The following is a 24,197-nucleotide window of genomic DNA, read 5'->3' on the forward strand; positions in this document are numbered from 1 at the left end:
GGAATGTATGAGGTACATTTTAGGAGAATTTTAATGATGTGAAGAAAAAGAAAATAGATTTTGCATGTGTACTTTTTGTCTAATACTTTATTTTAATGATATGTTAATATAATTATACATATTATATACTCTTCACCCATCTACTGAGGTACTTCAACTTTGCATTTGAACATCATATTTATGGGCAAATTGGCATAATTTTTAAAAAACATTTCCGTTGAAGCAAATAATTGTGGGTTATGGGTGCCCACAAAGGATACACCTCATGCTTCCTCCAAATTCCCATGAAAGAAGGTAGCTTTCGAGGTGTCCTAATCGCTTTTCTGAAACGAGACGACATATGCAGCTGATAAATACGACCTCCGGAGGATGCATCCTTCCAAACGAGACACAGCCAGAGTCAGTCACAGGCGATCATTACACCAATCCAGAAGGGGGCAAGCGCAGTAATGCAACGCTGTTTGCCAACCGCCACAACAGGAAAAAGAGCAGAAGAAGAAGACCATCTATGCACCAACCCAAAACAAGAATGGCGAGTTCAGATGACACTCGAGAGCTCGAAGAGTCATCAGGGCTGGATTGGAAATCTGGCATACCGGGCATTTTTCCTGTGGGCCGACGCACTTTGGGGCCAATCATTCCTTCCCTAATGCACAAGTTTTATTTTTCATTATTCAATTTATTTTATACTTTAATTACAAAAGAGATTATTTTGTACTTTTTTATAATAAAAGAGATGCTTTTCAGTTTTGTAGCTGATTGTGACCAAATACCTTTTTGGTTATTATCAGCCTGTAAAGGGATTTAAGGGAAAGGAGGAGGTGCGAACCGGCTTGACAATATAAATAATAGTTTAATGGTAAACTGAAACAAAAGACACAAACACACATAACGGTCAGCTGACCGTAAATGATCTCTCTCTCCCGCACCACCTTCCACAGTCAGCCTTTATCCCTCTCGGAGGCATAATTAGCCTGATAAGGGACCGGGTGTGTATAATCATGACCAACTCTCTGCCCTGTTACACAGCCCTACAAAAACAAATGACCCATGCAAGAGTGCATTCTGTTTACTGCTTAGTGCTTAATACACTAAAGGAGGCTGTAGTGTACCAACTACCTCAGGGGGGACTAAATGCAGCTAGTTGGAACAAACTGTAATTTGCACTACCGTCTGTTCAAAATAAAATGAAACCTTGCATTTGGGATTTGTTGCTTTGTTCCGAACTCATATCGAACAATGACCCCAAAACCGAGGTACGTACCGAACCGTGACTTCTGTGTACCGTTACACCCCTAATATATATGTTTTTTATATATATATATATATTGTGGGTTGAAAAATGGGTTATGAATATAATTTCATGTTGACTTACAGGTATATTCAAAACAGAAAACCAGGTCAAGCTTTGTTTTTTTTTTTTTTTAATCATTACATAAAACATGGCTCTTGCAGTCACCTGTATCATACATGCTTAACATTATTGAATATTCATTTTTGCAAATGTGGACATTTTAAAGTACTAGTAATCGGAGTTATTACATAACATTCAATTAATTTAAAAACAATACAATGCAAAGTGTTATCAGAGTAAACAGCACACAAGTACAGTTTTGTTATATATAATTACACAGACACAGGCTCACAAATACAGTAAGTACAGTTTTCAGTAGTAAAAGTGGTGTGAGAACTCCAGTGTGCAGTTAGGACTATGGTTTCAGCTTCACCCCCAAACACAAGGCCAGCTCGCTCTTCTGGATCTTCCCATCTTTATTCACATCACAGTGATGCAGCAACACTTCACGGAACTTATCCAGATCCATTCCGCTGATACTGGGCTAAAAGAAAGAAGAAAGTTGGAACAAAGCGGAAAATAAGGTGAAATATAGAGGAAAAAGAGACAGTGTTCAGAAACAGGCACTAGTACTATTTTCTACTTACAGGATTGAACAAGTAAATTGAGTTTTGCTGAGAAATTGATTAGCTCTTACTGTTAGTGTAGTTAAGGATAATACTGTAATGTTAAGTAGAATTTAATAAACAAAATCACACTTAATCCAATCACTTACCTTGACGAGCTCCATCATGTCTTTGACAAATCCGTCCACCTCTGGTCCTTCAAGAGCTCCTGTCTTACTCTAGAATGAGAGCCGATTGCTATATGAATAAATCATGAAAACAATTGATGTACTGCCAATAAGATCACAGCTTATTAGCCTGTGAGGTGACGTAACGTTTTTCAAGCTTACTGCATCTTTATAGCTAACATTTGGGAAACTATCATTTAGACAAACTTTGTGATTTGAATTGTAATGTGATAAATATGTATCACAATATTGCCACTGCTCAGTATCTGCCACACACACACTTGCTAGAAAGCATCGCTTGCTTACTCTGACCGGTGAATGCAGACTAAAATGCAGCCTTTTGCACTTTAGTAATTGCACAAGCCATATTGCGATTTCAATCTTAATTTGATCAATTGTTTGAGCCTTACTGGTATACAGAACCGATGTCTCAGAGGTCAAAATTATTTTGGAGGTGAATTTTATCAAACTTTTTGTAATTCATCTATTCCATTAATCTGTTTCCTCTTCCTACTTCACCATTTTATTTTTTATTCTTTTTACTGACAGAGATAATGTTGCTGTCATAGCAATGGTGCAGGAAAAGTTGTGCTTGTGTTAACCAATGTATCTACCAGTAAAATGAAATAAATGTGCTTCATGTGGTAACATCTAAATTAACTGGTTTGATTGAAGTCAAAAATACAGTCTAACATCACTGTACCAACCTGAATATATTAGGTAATACCTGCCAATACTCCCGAGTTTACCGTGTTTTACCGCATCCTCACTTTGCTCATCAGAATGTATTATTAGACCTCATTTGGTTGCTACTTGTCCTGTATTTAAACATGAAATGATGCATCCTGTATAAAACGCGATTTGGCCAATAAGCGTTACAGATGGCATTACGGAGGAATTGTTTCAGATCGTTAATTTAACATTGATATAAGTTAGACATTTTTCATATGGTGGGTAAGGGACTGTCTGATAAGTCCACACATTGTACTGAAACCAGCTAATATTTTGGAGGTTGTAGTAAGGGACCATCTGAAATAACCACACTAAAACTGGATTTTTAAAAAAAAAAAACATTTTAAACAGTCATAAAGACGAAGTATGAAGAAAATCACAATAAATAAATACAAAGATTATGAAAATTGCTAAATTGCTAAAACTGTGAAGGATTTTGTAAGGGACAATCGGAATATATGTTCAATTTCTTGGTATTATTAATTATCACTGTAGTATTACTGATCGGAACTGCTGCTCACTATATTGTAGATGGTATTGCGTAGAGCCTAGAAAATCTCACTGTTTTTCACAATCCAGTGTTGGCAGCTATGCATTAGGTTACCCCAACAAAACTAATTTGAAGGATTTGATCAGAAAGCAATAGCTCCATAATGTAACAATTGCAGGTTATCAATGAAGGTAAAAGAAGGTTTCTTACAACATCATAGTGGACAAAGATCGTCTCAAAGTCTCTATTTCTCTCCACTTGACTACTGGCCTGGGGGGGGACAGGAAAGACGTCACGCACTATATAGCAGTTTATTAAATTTGGGAGTCACAAACAGTGAAATAAAGTTAGAAGAATAACAGAGATAAAGTACTAACATCTATTTTGAACTGCAACAGGAAGTTCTCTTGTAGAGCCAGGATTCTGTGGGAGGATACGCACAACAGTGAGACTCAATTCAATTAACATACCAACAAAACCAACAACTTAGTCAAATACATTTGATTGACTTATTCATAACAGAACTTCACTATTTACTGAAGGATTCAGAAAAATTTGTGTTTTAGTTGCACAGGTTCAGTTTCTTTGTTAAAAGTTCTCTGCCTTTCAAATAACTAGAATAAACAGAGGGACTTTTAATTATTGTGATGTGACACAGGTAGGCAGCATTTATCAGCAGCTGCAACTTTTTGTGGTAAATCTTGACTGCTTCAAGCTTTTACAGTGCCACTGAAATATCCTAATGCCTTAAAAACACACACACACACACACACACACACACACACACACACACACACACACACACACACACACACACACACACACACACACACAAACAATTGCTAAACAGCTCCACATGCACAGAACAAAAGTGGTATCACTTAACAAACATCACCTAGCAAGGTCATTAAGATCCAATCGGCCATCTTTGTTTTTGTCAAAAATGTTCATCTGCAAGACATACAAACAAACAACAAACTCTGGAATATAATTGCATTTTTATTGGGAAATCACTGTTGTGTTCATCAAAAGAAAGAGTGTTTTCTTTTTTTTTTCCTATTTAACCCCTAACCAAAACCCCACACCTAAACCTAACTGTATAGTTTAACCCCTTTGGTCTTTTGTTTACAGAGGTGTCCTTTCCTATAATAAAGTGTTGAATGGGAGGCTAGCTAATATTTGAAGCCTGTTTTGTACAAGGTTGGGAGGGGTACTTTTGAAATGTATTCCACTACAGGTTACAGAATACATGCTGTAAAATGTAATTTGTAATTAATTCCATTAAATTACTCAAGATAAGTAATGTATTCTAAATACTTTGGATTACTTCTTCAGCACTGGTAGATTTTTTTTTTTTTACTTGTTTTGACTATTAAAATCTCTGCCAGTACAGTAAGACAAAATACACATGTTAAAAATACATTCTCTGATAAACCTAAATATCTCATGCAGTGTTGTTTCTAAAATAAGATAAATTAAACTGATCTTGCTTTAATATTTTTACAGGACAGCAATAAAAAAAATATTATCAAGAATACAATTGTTGCCCTAATATCAAATGTCTTGCTAGAAAAAAGAAATTATTTATTTAATATTTTATCCAACGTGAATTTTCTTGATAAAAAAATATGATCGTGCCTGGAAACACGTGCGTGTAAAATGGCTAGAAATAGCATTTTAGCTTAGCGTAAAGCTGGCAATTTACACAAGGTTTATTTCAATTTCTTCTGCTTCAAACCTTCTCTGTCTGCTCGTATGAATGTAACATCATTAGAAAGTGTTTCACCGCTGTTCAAATGCACTTTGGATCGAATAATTTCTATGTAAATATTTTCCATCTGAAAGGACTAAATATTAAATTAAACAAATGACAATAAAATGCAAAGTAATCTCTTCAGTAATCAAAATACTTTCTGAATGTAACTGTATTCTAATTACCAATTATTTAAATTGTAACTGTAGTGGAATACAATTACTTATATTTTGCATTTTAAAAACGTAATCCCGTTACATGTATTCTGTTACTCTCAAACACTGGTTTTGTATCGACTTGAAATCGATTTGCTCCAAAAAGCACAAAGTCATCATAAAAGTAATCCATATGACTCCAATGTTTTAATCCATATCTTCAGAAGTTAAATGATAGGTGTGGATGAGAAACCGATCAATATTTATGTCCTTTTTTGCTTGAAATTCTTCTCACTCCCCATTAGGGGGTAGTATGCATGAAGAAGAATGTAAAAGTGATCTGTTTCTCACCCACACCTATCATATCGCTTCTGAAGACATTGATTTAACCACTGGAGTCTTATGGATTACGTTTATGCTGATTTATTGTGTTTTTACAAAATTGTAGCACCCATTCACTTGCATTGTATGGACCAAAGGAGATGATAAATTCTTCTAAAAATTTTCATTTGAGTTCAGCAGATGAAAGAAAGTCATACACATCTGGGATGGTATAAGTTGAGTAAATTGTGAGATAATTTTCATGTATGGGTGAACTATCCCTTTAATGGGTTGATCTCTGGGAATAAAAGTAACTGTTAAGTCATGAAGCTATGGTTTTTAACTTTTTAAAAACATTCACAGTTTAATTTGCTACACAGAAATGAAAAGATGCGTGCTTCCAAGATCAGGGCACAGGAAGGTTAATGCAGAGAGCGGTCAGCTGCAGTCTGCAGCCACACGATCTCATGACTGTCTGGAAAACGGACCTATCACTCACTAAATGAGTATATGCCACAGAGCCTAGAGTGTTTGAGGAAGAGAGCTACACAAAGGGCTCAGAAATGGTTGTCAGACCAACATACTGTATTTATATTAAACAATATGAATAATTCTTGAGATATTTGGGTTGAAGTGGCAGCCATTGACACAGAGCAAAGGATCTGTTACATCTGGTACATTGCATCATATTGATAACTATAAATGGTTGGTCTTTCTGCATATTTACTGAAATGTATGGTTATTATGGAACATTGACAATGTATTGATTGTGTACCCCATTTGCATTACTAGTGCAAATAAGTGTAGTGAATGCATCTTGCTGTTTATTTGAAATGTTAATGACCTGTGATTTAATATGCATAAATGTCATTCACTAAACAACACTTGGGAAAAACTGGCCCTTGCTGAGAAGCCATGCAGGATGACATCTCTGAAGTGACTCCTCTGACATTGCTCTTATTTAGCTGTTTAGAATGTGTAATGAAACATAGGGGTGTAAACTAGGTTAGAAACACACATGAATCGTGTAACAGAAATAAACGAAAGGAACGTTACCATGGTATCTGTGTATTCATCCAGCTTGCTGGAGGGAATATTCTTTTTGTGCTGTAGAAACAGGTCCTTCAAGAAACCCTGCCATGAGAAATAGAAGCATTTGATCTTTATCTTGTGTTTATACGATAATACGAATTTGTAATTTTTTTGCCTGGAACAATGTTGTCTTATACAGATTAGCAATTAATATACAGAAACTTTTGATTACAGAATACTACAACTGACCAATCAGAATCAATTATTCCTTTGAGATGTGTTATACAATCAATGCACAATGGCTTTTTCAAATGTTTCTGTCAACATTCAGGTGTATATGTGTTTGCCCCCCTACGGATCTCTGTCCTGTTATGTGCTAAATCAACAATTTTGATCCCACAGTGCTTTGTGAGACTATTCACAAGTTTTTACACATTTTAACATTATCTACAGAAGCCTCAGTTAAACATGCTTTAAAAGATTTCAAGATTGATGATTGTTGAACCCAAATCCCCAGGACCCCTTGTGTATTGTATTACCTACAGTAGTGTATTTGGATACTGACTGTACTTTGGTGTGCGCATTTACCTTAAGTTCCACAGCTGATATGTAACCACTGCTGTCAGCATCATATTTTCTCCAGATCTACCACGATAAAAGGACAAACTGTTTTAAAATTCAGTCAACACGAATCAGTCCTAATTCAGATGATACAGTATGTCTTAGTAGTCAAAGTGTAGTAATCCATGGTTAATAGACTTCTTTCAACTTGCCATTGGCTGATATGGATTCTTCAATGGCCATTATAAAGAGAGTATGTTGGGGGTAATATAATAATAATATAATATAAAATAGTGGTTGACCGATATGGGGTTTTCAATGGCCAGTGTTGATATTGATATCTAGAGAGCAGGATGGGCGATAATGGCCAATATAAATGTCCATAAACATAATGGGTCTCATTCATGAAAATTTAGTAATAAACAAAAACATTTGGAGTAATTTCACAAACACTTTGTATTCCCCAGATTTGTTAGTATAATATGTGTGTGTGTGTGTTTGTGAATTTCAAACGAGCACGCGTGCAAGTTTATTAACAATTATCATAATCCACGGCCATGAAAACGCCATAGAAGGGAGGCATCAAACTCTCTAGTAATTGAGAATAGGATGCTTTGAACATCAGTGTGAACAGTAATCAAATGTTTAAAAAAAATAATTATTGTATTTTTTATGGAGTGCATTCACATCGTAAAATATTGCTTTAGCAAACACTTGCATGTTCGTTCTCAAAAGAAATTAAGGAACTTACAGTCATTGCATGCTTTTGCTGTCATCAGTGGATCTTTTGTAAATTAACAGTCCAAGAGGTCAATAAAAAGGTGTAACATGAAGATTTAGTTTAAAAAAAAAAAAAAATCTGTTTTCGCCAATAGGAGGATGTCCACTAATCAATCTGTCACTGTCAAAATGTCTAAGTCAAGTCAAGTCAATTTTATTTGTATAGCGCCTTTCACAACACATATCGTTTCAAAACAGCTTTACAGAAAATCAGGCATTAACAGAAGATAAAACTGTTATGTCTATGGTTCAGTTGAGTGCATGCCAGCGTCACTGTAGAAACTTCTCGAGTAAATCCAAGACCGTAACAGCGACATAGCCTAATTCCTTTCCAACAGGAACAATCTTCAAAGAAACTGATGGAATGCCTGAAGGAGGTCTTTGACCGAAACGCTGTAAGTAAATACAGATTCGCAATCTATACGAAAGTGTGCTTTTTCTTTTTTCACTTGTTGCAGCTAGTGTGTACACACATACCCATGATGCGTTTCTTTGTGTTTAACAGCATTAGCATACGTTATCAACTAAAAGTGATTTACTGATGCCTATATTAACTTATGATCCACAAATTATAGAGCTCATATAAAAAAAAAACTTTCAACCAATCACGTTAGAAGGTATATATTATTTTCTATAAAATAAGATGCAAACTGTGTCTTTCCATGAACCTTTCACCACATGCCAAGCAATTCTGCTGGGAAAACGGGTAATATCACTCATTTAATTATTAGTTAATCTTTTCTTTAATTCTAATCTTTACTTATTTAATTTTACTTCCATTAAAATGTAGTCATGGCAGTTTGTCTGAAAGAACAGAATGTTTGAATGTCTTATGCACAATCAACAAATGGTTGAAAGCAAATTTTGTTCGTACCAACTAACGTTTTGAAAATACAAAAGGTTTCTTTTGAAAATGTACTTCAGACTGACCTTTAAGAACGATTTACACACAAATTTGTTCTGCTCGTGTTTCATGAATGAGGCCCAAAACAATTTAACAACAGCAAATCAGACATACACAAGAAATGAAATAAGAGTATGATCATGTTTAGTAACGTAAAGGCTTACCTTCATAAACTCCACACTGTTATCTAGAGGAGCTTCTCTACGAAAGATAAGAAGGAAGTTTTCATCCTCCGGCAGGATCATATTGGCCAGCTATGACACACAAACACACAATGACATGTTGTTATACAGGAAAGGAATAATTTTTTTTAAATGTCCTAAACCTCTAACTAATGGAGGGGTTTGTCAATGTAAATTCAACTCATAAAATCTAATTAATTCCTATCCAACCAATTATTTTGCTGACCAGCTTGCTGTGTTTTGATATAGGAAGGATTCTTCTTGAATTTCTTTAAAGAAGTAGGCTTTCTAATTGTACAAACCAAATGATAGAATGACAAGAGAATTGCAAGACACAATGTAAACAGAGCCTGGTTTGAGCTGTGTCCAATCTTGCCACAGTTTCTTCTTTAAAAGAGATCTGTGACATGTGTCCATGTAAAATTCGAAGCCCTACGATAGCGTGATATGGGTCATCAAAAGGGTTTTGCTATTAAGAGTGTTCTGCAAGTTTGTAAGGCAGTTGCTACAGTAGGATGTTCCAGGTGATTGCTATGTGTTTGATTACTGGCCCAAATCTAAAGAGCCCAACCCAAGTATGGAAACATATACTTACATAAATTTGGAATAGACATTTACCTACTTAGACTCCTTGGCTTTTCTTACTATTCTACTGCATGAGTCTTGTCCTAATATGCTATGAAGAATTGCCTTCACCCTCTTGTCAAGGTTAATTTAGTTTGGTGCTGCTGGCCATCAGGGCAGGGTAAAACAAGGTCAAACACCCCCATACACACACAAACATATGCATATACACACAAAGACACACACTCTTGTACGCAAACCTCAAGTGCTGGCCTACAGATTGTAATGTCCTCATATCTTAATTGTGTTTGCTATCCATTAGAGAAATGACCTGGACGGCAATCAACGCATGTTTTAACATGGGTGGAAATGCAAGCAGCAGCTGTAGGAATACTGAACATCTATCCACAGGAACAGATGTAATGTAAAGTTGTTCATCATTCATAAGCTTGAGCTGCTAAATGCATTAAGCCTCTAGAGAAGCTGATGCAATAGACCAAATTCCTGCTAGCTCTGTCTTTGATTTTTAATGGAAATGACAATGAGGCTGTGAGGGATAGACTTAAGTCACTTCAATTGGCTGTACTGCAGTTTTGTGTTTTTGAATTGTTCTCTGGACAAAACATTGATACAGTATCTGACCAAGAACATTCATTTACATATACATTTATGCATTTGGCAGATGCTTTTATCCAAAGCGACTTACAGTGCACTTATTACAGGGACAATCCCCCTGGAGCAACCTAGAGTTAAGTGCCTCGCTCAAGGACACAATGGTGTTGGCTGTGGGGCTCGAACCAGCATCCTTCTGATTACCAGATTACCAGTTATGTGCTTAGACCACTACACCAATACCACTCCATTCAATAAATTATTATTTATTATATATATAGATTAGGAGCTTTATACAGCTTTATACCATTCGTGCCATTGAAGAGACTGTAAGTCTATCCCTCACAGCCTCGTTGTCATTCCTATTAAAAATCATAGATAGAGCTAGCGTGAATAAGGTCTATGTTGAGCATTTGGTTGACTTTATAACCACGATGGGAGAAAAGTGCCTCAGCTTGTTCCTGGGAGTGTACTTGCCTTATAGGCTCCATTTGGTTAGGATTAGGGTGGCGGCGGGTTTATGGCAAATAACAAGCTCATTTGTGTGTGAAAAAAATCTGCGCGAATCTGTGGCAGGTTTGCAGCAACTTTTCTGCAACACTAGGCTTTTTGTAAAGGCTAGCAAAGTATCCCACGCCTTTCTGATCATCATGAAGCAATATAAAACCCAGCATCAACAAAGCTAGGCCAATAACCACTTACAGCAAACGCAAGTGGATATACCCTGTCTGTGAAAGCAATGTGGCACCTTTAAAGGCAGTTTAAAGGATAACTCCATTAGCTGTGCAATTAGCAAAGCATTCTCATAATAGGTCTTGGTCAGAGAAAGCTTCTAATGTGCATTTTCTTGCTCTAACTCGGTTAACTTGCAAATATTTGTGATCAGCTGTCAGACATTTAAATGGAGTTCTCTTGTCACAGAAAGTAATCAGGTCATGAGTTTATTGCACTGACAATGTGTGCATAGCCCAGAGTGCTAAAGGCAAAACAAGTTAGAAGCCAGATCAATGTTGATTTAAGGCTGGTTGCCCATGTAATGTGTTTTGGAAATTACAAATCAATACTGAAAAATAAAAAAATAAATGGCATGCGACACAAAAGTGGACACTTTTTTGAAAATGAGTTGACTAGTAACATGCCATTAGCCTATCTATCTTGTTTGACAGGAAAGCCAATAGCTTTTAGTTTTTATATCAAAGTCCAGTAAAATAATGTAAACAGCTGTGTCATTATTTTTCATCTGTTTCATTGGAAGAGAAAATGTACAATTTCAATCCATATATTGTATATTTTGTCAATTTTTATAAAGTACACTAACACATAGCTAAAAGATAGACAGACTAAAACTCTGCTTTTAAGTCATATGAAGTCTACTACAAATGTAAATTATTTAAGATTATTAGTGCATAATTATACAAAGCCATTGTGAGGTGGAATGGATAATTTTTTTTATTAATTGTTGCATTTTAGCAGCTGAAATTTGTGACATATATATTAGTGTTTGTGTTTTGACATATTCAAATACGATTCTGATCATTTTTCTGATATGCAAATTTTTTTTAACCTAAAATGTACAGTTTAATACATTCAGGGTTTGAAATTAACTTTTTGGGTCACAGACCACAGGTCACTGACCACTTGTAGTTTCCAAGGTCACTAGCAACTCAGCATTTTCAATAGCCAAATCACCCACCTAGCAAAAAGTGATAAAGGTAACTGGAAACTGTAAATGAATGCATTTGTTTGGACATTTTACTTAAACAAGATTTATATGAGTTCAGCAGGACAAAGGCCTAATTATCTAACTTACCAATAAAATATCCAAAGGCAAATGCCATAGAACAGGAGTAGGAGCGAACAGGAGGAAATTTTGTCAATCATTTTTCCATAGTTCATGGAAGTTTCCAATTATACTGGCCTATGAAAGTTTTCCACTGTTTAACAGTGTAATTTGTAATGACAAGACCACTAGGTAAGACCATGGGTTGCTTCACATTACTGTGGTTAGGTTAGTGTTGATTTTCTTTTCTTAAAAATAAAACTGTAGTGTTTTTTTTATGAAAAAGTTAATAGCCTAAACACATTTAGAAACTTTTAACTACAACTTTCAAAGTAGAAGCCTAATAAAAATAAAGTCTAATTGATCCGTCCTAATTGCAGGAAAATCCTGGGAAAAAACATCACCCACCAAAGTGGCTAGTAAGAGTGACAGAGTTACCCACCACAAACGATTTTTACTCACGTTTGGTGGGTTTGTGGGCGTTAATTTTAAACCCTGAATACATTATGTTGAAAATAACATAGATAGGTTAGTTAGCATTTTATGTTAATCTAATCCAACAGCACAGGTCTCCTTTCTGTATCAAATAGCCAATTTATATGAAGACTTATGTTGCTATTGTAGCATACATGGTGATGATGCCCACTTAAGACTTTCTCTTTCAGATGCTGTAAAACTTTACAATCCAAAGTGACATGGGAGGTGAAACAGCCCATATAAACTCAGTTCAAAACATTACTTTCTGAATCAGTTCTCTTTTTGGCTGTAAAATCCAAAGTGTTGTTTAAACAGCCCTGAAACTGCACATATGATATCATTAACAAAGTGGGTAAGTACACTAATGACAGGCTCTAGTTTTACTCTGACCTCCTGTTACTTTACAGTATATTTAATCCATTTCAACCATCACCCATCTCCCCAACCAATGATGCCAAACAAACCTTTAACACAACAATGCAAATAGCACGATTAATGTGGTTGATGAAACCATAGAGCCACTAGATAACAGCTGTAGCAGCAGAGAAACATCTGCCATCACTGAACGTACAAACTAATTCAACTGTTTTACCTTTCACACAGAATGACTAATTAAACATGATTAGCCTAAAGGCCTTTTCTTGCCACAATAAAGATTTTGAATAGAAACAATTCTTTTTTTTTGTTGTTGTCCATTTTTCTCCACAATTTGGAGATTTGTCAGTTGCTTCTGAGAGCGTCAACCCTGGCAATCTTATCACGTGGCGTGCTGAGTGCATTACCGTCAAGACTTTAGCGCTTGTGGAGGCTCACCACAACTCACCACACTCCTCTCAGAGAACGAGAACCACCACATAGTGACCACAAGGCCAATTGTTTGCTTGGGAAGTCTGGGTGGAGGCACTCAGCACACTTGGATTCGAACTTACGACTTCAAGGTTGGTAGTCAATATCTTAGCTTGCTGAGCTACCCAGACCTCCCAGTTAGAAACAATTCTAACAATTCAATTACTCCTCTGGAGTAAGGATGCCGATTTAACACATTCATTTAGTGCAATTAATTGAATAAAAGAATAACACGTTAAAAAAAATTAATGCAATTAATCGTACCGTACGTAAATTCATGTCAGTGTCAGAAGAGGGTAGTTAACGCAGCCTCAGCTGTACAGGCAACAAACCATATTTACCGAGAGGCACAAAACAGCGGGATGTGTTCTTGAGTTCAAAGGCAGCTGAACGGAGCACAACACTGAATGCAGTGGTCTCGAAATACGTTTTAAAAATTTCAAGCTGCGTTTAACGTGACACCACGTCTTAAATATGCTCAGGACGCTGAAAACCAGTGAAACACTATGCAGCCATTGTAAGATGCTCCAAAAGCATCTGTATGATGTGTTTATATGTAGACCAACAAAACTAGCTCTGACAGATGCAAGAACACAACCTGTGTCAACGGCCTGGTCTACCTGGAACCGATTGTGGAACTCCATCCGTCCGTCCATCCGGGATTGCAAATCGATTCAAATTTTTAAACGATTGACAGCCCTACTGTAGAGCCTTTCATACTGGGAACGAGCATTTGCATGTCAACAAACAAGGTTTTTCTTCTGTGAGTTTTTTTTTCCACCTCTGCGATGAAACACGTGACAGGCTTTGGATCACATGTGAGGAGCCAGTTCAATTAGTTGTGGTAAAGCACTTAAAGTTGTTTTGCCCACCATTGCACCTACTGTATATTTTTCAACAGTAAAGTCTCACTTAAAAACAAAGTGTACCACAACACATCTTGGATGTGTCCCATGGTAATACTACTCTATGTTTATTTGGACATGTAACATGGAATACCATAGTGTAAATACCATAAGATATGAATATGGTAATCACTAAGTGCCATAGTATGTATCAAAAAACAAAACATTGTATTATGTCTGTTACCACCATTGTACTATGGTACCTCTATATTAAGGGTTGTATGAGAAAAAACAGTTCTCTCATACAAAAGCACCCCGGTTTTCCCTCTTGCTTAAAGGTGCCTACAGAAATTTCGTGTTTACGTTGTGCTGGAATTTGGAAGTGTCTGAAAACAGGGAGATTACTATGATAAAGTGAGTAGTATTTTTAGCTGGTCATGTGATCTCAACATGGTGGCCCCCATGAGGTGACCCACTCGATGTATAATAAAACAGCTTTTGTCAGGCTACTGATATACCTGGAGTCTCATTTCATTAAGTGTAATTACTGTTCATTTTTTAGGGGTAAAATCTTTCTGAAAAGGAACAATCACTGAATGCACCTTTAAAGAAGTTTCTTGTTTCATCGTTGCTAAAACAGTTTATTTGTTTAATTGTTTTTAGCTTTTTAAGCTCTAATATTCACTAATCTGCTGTACAAAACACAGATCTTTCTGAAGGTTGACATCAAGGAAACAGAAATGGAGAAAAAACATGTAATATACCTCCTGGATCTGCAGGCGTCCATCAGCGGTGATGTCATAGGCCGACATAAACCTCTTCTTCATCTGCTGCACTTTCTCCTCTGTTATCTTATCCTGAGCAGAGCACAGAAAACAAACCAGTTACCATGACGACCCTTCCATTATTTACCATTCATTAAGCTCCCCATCATCACGCATTGGGCTGATACACCTGTGCATCAATAGAGCTGCCCTTAAGATATGCCAGTACACAATGAACATCTGGCACAAGCTTTATTTATATAATCACAATAATGCCCATCCACCGTAAACACTACACCAGTAGTAGCTACTTAGGAACTACTGTATGTTTTGTGTAAATGCATGGAAATAGCATAAATTCATTTAAAAGTTATCCTGTGCAACATTTGTAGATAATTTTCTCAAAAAGTGCTTCAGAAATCACATTTTACATTGGACATCAAGGGGGTGTCCCAGCACAGCACCAAACAATTATTTAATGTAGTCTTGGTCCTATTTTCTTTTCCTTTGGTATATGTTTGGTTTGTGATTTTTGAGGATGAGGGCATGTTACGCAACCTGTCCATATCAGCATCTGCTTAAGTTGTCTGACAGATGCATTTGCACAAAAATACAATAGAGTTTGATTGGTAGGTTCTTATTTGCATTAAGCATTGTTTTTTCCCCTGTCTGTGACCCAATCACAATAGACTGGCAACACATTTTTGGGTCATGATCCACCAGTTACAAGTATCTTATACATCCTCATACAAAACTGAAATTAAATTAGTATATTTTGAGTCTAACCACAGTTTTTGTAAATCAAGTGTAGTTTATTGACTGAGCAGTTGCACAAGTTCCTGAGTGCCCATCCAGGTTTGTGAACAGAATATAGGCTGTCAGTAACAAATACACACATGCTCCCTTACAGAAAGTTTCCATCACAATACCATATGTATAATACTACAGTTACCATAAAAAAATAATAATAATGATAAAATAAAAAAACAAAAACAAAACAACTGTCGGTTGAACTTCAAAAATAAATGTCTGGGTCAATTTACACCCTAAAATTATTAATAATAATAATAAAAGAACATTGTAAACATTGTATCTTGCATAAAGAAAATTAATCCTGTTTTTAGCACCAGAAACTTTTTAAAATGAGCTAAATTTTAATTCAGCACAACAAAAACCACCATAATACTTATAAATGTGCAATTTAAATAATATATCATTATTGTTTTTCACATTAAATTAATAGGAATCATTTATTTTCTGCAGTTATTTGTTATTAATTAATTAATTTGGCATTACATTAGGCAACTGATATTGCTTTTAAATAAACTGTTTAAGGAGGTCCCATAACAGTTTTACAGTAATAACAATAACTGACTAATAACTACTAACAATAACTAATACTAACTATAGTATGCTATATTTTGGCACAAACTGCACAAACTCATAGAGGGAGGCACAAGTCAGAGTTTAACTCTTGAGTCCAGAAGCAGTGCACCTCTTTATAAATGTGTCCATGAGAAGCAAACACACTTATTCAATTTCACTCAGGGTTGAAACAATAGTGAACAGGAGGCATTGGCTATACCCAAGGTCAGCCTTGGAAAGGAAATTATTCTTATTGGTACAATTCACTAAGTTTACCTGCTCTTTCTTTTTTAAATGATTGTGCATACTGTATACCAAAGTCACCAAAGTTTAACCTGAATTTACCATGTCTATACGGTGTTACAAGATAAAGTTTCAAGAAGGTTTGTTCACAGTACTGTGCAAAATTCAGAGGCACATAAGATGTTTCACAAAAGCATTTGTCTTAAGATGGTTATTTATATTTTCAGCTTTAGTGTGTCTATAGGAGATATAAATGTTAAACTTTCAACTATTATTTTTGCAAATAGAAATTATTAGAATTGAAGAACAGGAAGCCCTGCAACAGATTGCATTGCCCTCACAGAGACAAAGAGAGACAAATTCTCCAAGAAGCTTGGAACATCATATCTGCCAACAACCAGTCCAGGTGTACCTAGGAGAATTGGGGCTGTTTTAAAGGCAAAGGTGGTCGCACCAAATATTGATTAATTTTTTTATTTATTTATTTTGTTTACTGGACTTTGTATGACGTTAATTGAAAAATGTAAATAATTTATGGCATTGTTTTTGAGGACATCCTCACTATGCAATATTTTTCACAAGTGCATAAAACTTTTGCACAGTACTGTATATATCTGAAGATAATTATTATTTACAGTTGTGCATGCTTTACTGAGAAAGCACACATGAGTTTAAATGTATATGGGTATTTCTCAGAATAGGTGCAGAATTGGGTAGCTTAACTTTTCGTCATGACCACCACGACCCGTAATCACAAGCTGTGATGTGCTGTTGATGACGTCTTTGCCATTAAAAAAAAATAAAAAAATAGCCTCATGGATGACTAGCAAGTCTAGCTGGATAGCTACATGTAACGTACAGCAAATGAAATAGAAAAGAAGTAAAAAGTCATCAAAATAATGGAAGCTAACAAAAATACAACTTATTTGATGTTGACATGTAGTAAGTGTACATGCCTATCACTAAGAATAAAGAGTCAAAATTCTTACCTTTCTGGACATCAAAACACCAGTCTTCTTTCTTGACAGACATGTGCTCCACTAGGATCTCAAGTTACCATGGCTACCAAGTAAATTTTATGTTGAAAAAACTTTATTTCAGAGCTTTATGTGGGGTGTTGGTAATGACGGATACATTAAGGGACAAGTATAAATAAAATCCAGATTTATACTTAAAATGTGCTAATTATATGCTAGCTCAAACAATGTTTAATTAAAATAAACAAACAATTGCCAAATTCTGTAGGAAATCTTTGTTTGAAATATGGCTTTATATATGAAACTCAGGGTTGGGGACAACACCAAAACATGAATTTTCTACCATAAAACAAATGAAATATAATAAAATAAAAAAAGTCTAGACCTGTCTTTGTCTAAACTGACTATGGACATTTAAAACAGTTATGTGAAATTAGTTTATCCTAGAAATTCATCCCAGGGATAGAATCTGAGAATCACACATATGAGAGGATGTGTTTACGTTAAATTTGATTCAGATGAATCCACCCATCCTTATCCAAACAGTCCTGTATCCAAACTGTACAGAACCTCTCTGAGATTCAGCAGAGCTCTGTAATTGTGTACTCTGCAGCATTATAATGTCATCTAACCCATCTACATTAACCCACACCGGTGAAAGGCAAACAGATGTTAAATGGTCACTGTGTATTGTGTGAGCGAGGTTGCCAGAAGAGAAGGGGAAGTGTGTAAACAGCCAAAAAGCATTGCTGACTTCACTTACAAAATGAATGTGCCTGACCTGCCTCCATTAGCACAATTTCATCTATAAGAACTGTCACAAAAAACAATGATGATGAAACTGTTGAAGAAGTGGGAACATTTTATAATGAATTTCATCAGCAACACTACCAAACATTAGTATGCTACTTAATGCTTAACAGGTCATTAGCAAATGTGCATTCGTGTTTAGAAATGTCATGAAACTAAACGCCATGAAGATATATTTGAATGAACCACTGATCTGTTAACTATTATACAAAGTTGAATTAATCACATAGTAATGAAATTGATGCAAGGTGTTTATAAAAGTCCTAATATGGGTGTTTGAATCAGATGACTCTCATGTTGTTTTGAACAATCCATGCATCCCAATGGTGTCCAAATAAAAACCTGCTCCGTTCACTGCATTAACTAAGGTTTTGTGCCATAGGTTCACATTTGTGGATACAATATTGTGAAGTTTTTACATACCTCTGGCCCTAACTTTTTCAACATGTGTCGGAAAAAGTCATCCAACTCTTTCCCTTCAATGTAGCCATTATCTGTGAGTGAAAAAGAAGAAGACATTTATCAATGACATTTTGTTACCACTTATATACTAAATGAATTGCTAAGACAGTATTTAAATCTACAAAAAGTAAATCTATAAATAAGTAGATCTCATCTGAAAGTAGAGTGAAAAATGTTTAAGATATTCTTACCATCAGCATCAAAGTGTTGCCAGATCTGTAGAAAACCGGCAGCATCTAAATTGGCAAAAGCGAAGTCCATGATGGGGGAATTTTTTTTTTTTTTTTTAGAAGTGACACAGTAACATGAAAGAGAAGAGCAGTGCTGCACCTAAACAGAGAGACAGACTGCAGATGTGGCCACTTTCCTCTGACTCACTATATCAGAAATAAACACCTCCTCTTTCACACCACTTATGCCAGTCATGCCAGTCAAACACTGCCCCCCATTAATCTGAAACTATTCTGCCCTGGCTTATTATCTATATCTTTACATTTACCCTCTAAACTACATTCAATATTGTGAATCAATTGTAATTGTGGAACACAAACTTTAGCATGCACATTAAAATTGTAGTTTACATAACAGCACTTTAGACCCAACTCCAGCAATAACTTAAAAGTTAGCAAAATATAAATACATAAAAACACACATAAAGGTAGAGAAATGTGAAATTATTGTTTAGGCTTTGCTTTTACTGCCATCTTGTGACAGAAGAATGACCAAATTCTGCAGAAAATCTGTCCTAGAAAAAGAGGTCCTGTTCATTTGAGTGAACTGGTTTGTTTGGACGGTTCGCATCAGTGAACCCTTTTGTTTGAATCGTCAACCAAGTGAAATATTTCGTTAAATGCTGCTTTTCTTTTTTTATCTCTGAAAATGGGATGACTGTAACTACTACTATGATGATCAATAATATTAAAAGACAAAATAAGCAATTTAACATCTATATTCAATTTTACTTGTAATAGAATGAAGTTGATCAAACTTAAGAAAGTCAGGTTTACTTAAAAAGACATTAAGCTCTTTTAACAATATTGATTTAAATAAATCCCTCTTAAGTTGACAAACTTAAAATTTTAAGGAAGAACGAACATACATTTTTTAAGATTTTTTCCCCATGGATTGAAAAATGATTAATTCAATATCAATGTTGAAAATCCTTAAAAAGAGTTTGACAAAATCATTAAAAAGAACTGTAAAAAAGGATTTAGCCTTTTAGTTATCATAACTTATTAGAATAACTGCCTGGATTGATTTTGATCTTGAAATATCTCAATTATCCAAGATTTTGTTGGCTGAATTTGTGACAAGTTATTGAGCATAGAAACACTATTCAGCTGAAATAAAAAATATGAGTCCGGTCAAGAGAACTATGCATATCATGCTCACATATTCAGATTCCCAGCATGAAAGCATCATTATTTTTTTTATTTTTTATGCTGTTGGTTGTTGTGTTTGTTGTCACCTTCAGTTATTTGTCATGGAGCAACAATTCAAAGCTCATCTTTTTACTCGATTATGTTTTTGACGATTGACACCGTCATTGTGATTTGTGTGTAAAATGCTGAGGACCATGTGTGTCTCCTTACTAAGGATATCATATAGCTGCTGGCAGAGCTCCGAAAAAACAAAAAAATGGGTGGGAAACCAGTAAATGTATAGAAAGCCTTAAACGGTTTGCTAGCCCTAAATGTGAGTGGATATACAGTATTGTTGCCTTTAGAAATTGGCCCAGCCCCCTTTAGGAGTAACTCAACCAACCTTCTGGAGTTTCCCTGCCCTCTTTTGGAGATCTCAGGCCTGCAGCTATTCCCACATGATCTTCTTGGCAAGCTTAAGTCTGAATTTGATAAAGTGATCAGACACTTTACCTTCAAATGGCAGTTTGTTGTATCTCTGAAAATGGGATGACTGTAACTACTATAATATTAAACAATAATACTGTATATGCTATTTGACTTCTGTATTCAATTTGACTTGTAATAGAATGAAGTTCATTGAACTTAAGAAATCCAAGTTTACTTTAAAAGACATTAAGCTCATTTAACAATTTTGATTTAAGTTAACATTATGTTCTGTTTATTAAACTTTCCCTCTCAAGTTAAGGGATGAACATACTTTTTTTTTTTTTATTGAAACAAGATTTTTTTCCCCCTAACTTATTTAGCTGTGAGAATATTGCCATATTCATTGTTGTAAAATTATATTAAAATTAAATACATTTGTTTAACTTTTGTTAACATTTACACATTTGTTATTTTTCAATGCATTTTGCAAGATCAAGAATGTGTTGACTTGTGATGTTTGATGTGCTGTAACCAAATCTAAGAGGTAAAGGACAGAGTATTTCTGCACTATGAACAGCAATTAAACCTGTTCTGTTATAAATGTATCTTGTTTGTGAATCTTATGCCATTAGCTTATTATTTTCTTTATGGTTGTGTTCTGGTTATTTAGAAGAGAATGGCGCCGACTGGTGGTTACTTGGCACGTTATAGCAACTACAAGAGATTACTTTTGGATGTGCTAGTTGGTTGTTTATTATTTTAAGGCTTAAAGGGATTACTCACCCAAAAAAATGAACATTCTTTCATTATTTGCTCACCCTCGTGCCATCCCAGATGTGTATGACTTTTTCTTCAGCAGAACACAAACAAAGATTTTAAGAAGAATATTTCAGTTCTGTTGGTCCATACAATGCAAGTGAATTGTGAATGGTTTGAAGCTCCAAAAAGCACATAAAAGTGTAAAAGCAATCCATAAGACTCCAGTGGTTTAATCCATCTCTTCTGAAGCGGTCCAATCAGTTTTGGGTAAGAACAGACCAAAATATAATTCCTTTTTCAATTCAAAGAGAAAAAATCTCTTCCTAGACTGCCAAAATTTTACAAGATGATGCCTGGATGTGACTTGCTTGATTAAACATGCAACTTAATGAGGTTATGTGACAACAATGTGGCATACTACTTGCATAAATCTGAAATCTTTGAAATGTTTATTGCTTCATATTGTGTACAGTTACTAAGCAGTTTGCAGTATATATGTCACAGTATGCTATTATAAAGTGCTCTAGAATTGTATTCTGTACTCTAGCCTCTGATACACCAAGAACAACATTTTACAGAAGAGAAATGATTGTGATCCTCAAAAACACATGCAAAAAATAAATAAAGAGGGGTCCACACAGAGATGTACTGTGTGTTGTACAGGAAACGTTTTTCTCTTCTGGTTGTGTATGTCTACCCTTAATCATTTGGTTAAGTTTGGCTTTGAGAAAAGTTTGACCAATAATAATAATGCAAACTATTGTTTGAATACTTTTTGTTAATTATATTAATATTTAGAAGGAATAAGCAGCACATAATGTTCCTTGCTCTGCCAAAATTAAACAGTTTCAAAATTAACCTTCAATAGAACACATGAACATGTAAGTAAGCTGAAGCCAAAGGTGGACATTTAGGTAGGGATGGTAGGAACATATAGGGACTTGCCCAAATGTTGGTTGGGACATTTCAGATTCCAACCAACTTTCATAAAATCTGAAATGTCCCATCCAACATTTGGGCAAGTTTACCACATAGAAAATACTTTAAAATGAAAATAATAATATTGAATAAATTGAATGACTATTAAAGTTTAAATGTATGTATTGTGTGTAATGTTTTATCCAATATCTTCATCTGAATAAACAGCATTGTCACAGTGGTTTGTGATTACTGCATAGGCCTACAGATTTATTTTATTTTACTATTTTCTTTCTGGAGATTACATGGGCGGATTTCCATTTGCATGAAATAAAGGGTTTTCGTGCTAATTTTTAATGTGGTGGTGCAGAGAAATAGGAAATAAAACTTGTTATATGAGGAAATGATGGTATGTTTGCCTATGTTACTAGACTTTTGCGCATCTGTCTTAAGTTATCACATACTAATTGTTCACGTTAGACATTAAGGCTCAGGAACAATTCTAAAACCAATGTCCCAGCATCTCACAAGTCTCGCTTCAGCTCATTGCGATCTCTTGTGGCGTCACTGGCGTGATGCGACGGGTGTTGCCAACTATTTTCAATGGAAAGTAGCTAAAGCCTGCTCGAAAAGTAGCTAAATGTCGCCAGATGACGTCATGCGTCATTAGCATATTAATGACGTCATCGCGTCGTATTTGCATTCTGCCTAATTTGTCGGTACTGTAGCCTACTTCAGGTTATCTCCCCTAAACCGTGCTCATACTGTTTTTATATAAGTATATAGCCGAATGTCCAGTAAAACGGTTCTCAATTACATATTTTCTGTTAGACAACGGAACGGAACGGAACTTAGCTAACGTTACATGTTAACCAGCAGTTACTTCCACAGCACAGACAAATTTATATTGTGTGTATATGCGTTTTTGTATGTGTATAAGAGTTTGAGGGGAAAAAACGGTCAAATTAAATGTTTTGAATTAAAACAAAGGAGAAGGCAGCTGCTATGTGATCACTGATTGGTTCCTGCTAACACAGCGTGCACATGCGCAGCTCATTCATGTCTATGTCCGCTAGCGTGCAGTCAACGGAATGTGCTGCTCCTCTCAGCCGCTCACTGAACAGAGCAGACGGAGCGGGGAAGTAAGACCTCACGCTTGCAGTACTGGCGATATTTGGAATTTGGAAAGTTGCTAAGGTTTGTCCAAAAAGTCGCTAGATTTGTCGCTAGTCGCTTTTTTGAAAAAATGTGGCTAAATGGGTCTGAAAAGTCGCTAAAAATAGCGACAAAGTCGCTAAATTGGCAACAATGTCGGGGATTAACCGCCGAATACAGCAAAAAGTCACGTGAGGAGGGACGTTGTCTCCGATTTTTGCTGATTCGTTCAATACTCTGTCAATCAATCAATGCGATAGAGCCCGCCTCTCGTACTGTCCTACTCACAGCGAGTCTCTGCAGACGCAGATCGATATGAGACGAACTAATGGAAGTGGAGAAACTATCTGCACAGAAAACAACTAACTGTCACCTTCAAATCAAATAGAACTTATAATTACTTGAAATATGAAATGGTATGTGAGTGACACGCTTTTTAGTGAGCATTCGCTCTTACAGGTACAGATACATGCCACCACGAACCCTGTGTTGTTTACCAAGGAGCAGATGACGGACGATCAAAAAACAAGATGACTGAAAACAATAGAACATATGAAATATACATGAAATATGTTTTTTTCTTTATTCCTTAGGTATTGTTTTTGAGGCAATGAAAATGAATCATCACAATTAGTGCATACACCCGACGAGTCTTTGATTTGACTTGATAAGTCAAAAATAAGTATTTCATGCTTATTTTACAGTGTAAGTTAAAAGGAATTTCAAATGCCTTCCCATACAGAAATCTGAGATATGACAATTAACATACAGAATATAATATTAATTCTTGGGGGCTTATATAGGCTACACAGTCCATACAATTTGGATGATAA

The 24,197-nt window shown here is 35.5% G+C and overlaps 1 protein-coding gene across 1 annotated transcript; it reads right to left on the reverse strand.

Moving 5' to 3' along the window:
• Positions 1-1,449: 1,449 nt before the first annotated feature.
• On the reverse strand, positions 1,450-19,096 carry LOC127658261 (secretagogin). The gene is made up of 11 exons (XM_052147462.1): positions 18,934-19,096; positions 18,704-18,774; positions 14,886-14,978; positions 8,980-9,069; positions 7,159-7,215; positions 6,595-6,672; positions 4,205-4,260; positions 3,687-3,732; positions 3,520-3,579; positions 2,070-2,138; positions 1,450-1,838 (listed from the first exon to the last, which is right to left on the reverse strand). Exons 1-11 carry the CDS (start codon positions 19,001-19,003, stop codon positions 1,710-1,712), a joined length of 819 nt encoding a protein of 272 aa, XP_052003422.1. The 5' UTR covers positions 19,004-19,096; the 3' UTR covers positions 1,450-1,709.
• Positions 19,097-24,197: the final 5,101 nt, after the last annotated feature.

This window comes from Xyrauchen texanus, chromosome 17 (genome assembly GCF_025860055.1).
Source record: "Xyrauchen texanus isolate HMW12.3.18 chromosome 17, RBS_HiC_50CHRs, whole genome shotgun sequence".
Taxonomy (NCBI): domain Eukaryota; kingdom Metazoa; phylum Chordata; class Actinopteri; order Cypriniformes; family Catostomidae; genus Xyrauchen; species Xyrauchen texanus.

Bases quoted from the DNA above. Each gene is read 5' to 3' on its own strand.
- LOC127658261 (XM_052147462.1), bottom strand. From the start codon at position 19,003: ATGGACTTCGCTTTTGCCAATTTAGATGCTGCCGGTTTTCTACAGATC. The intron at 14,979-18,703 runs GTATGTAAAAAC...TGCTCTGCTCAG, and splicing joins TGAAAAAGTTAGGGCCAGAG to GATAAGATAACAGAGGAGAA. The intron at 9,070-14,885 runs GTATATTACATG...TGTGTGTCATAG, and splicing joins GACGCCTGCAGATCCAGGAG to CTGGCCAATATGATCCTGCC.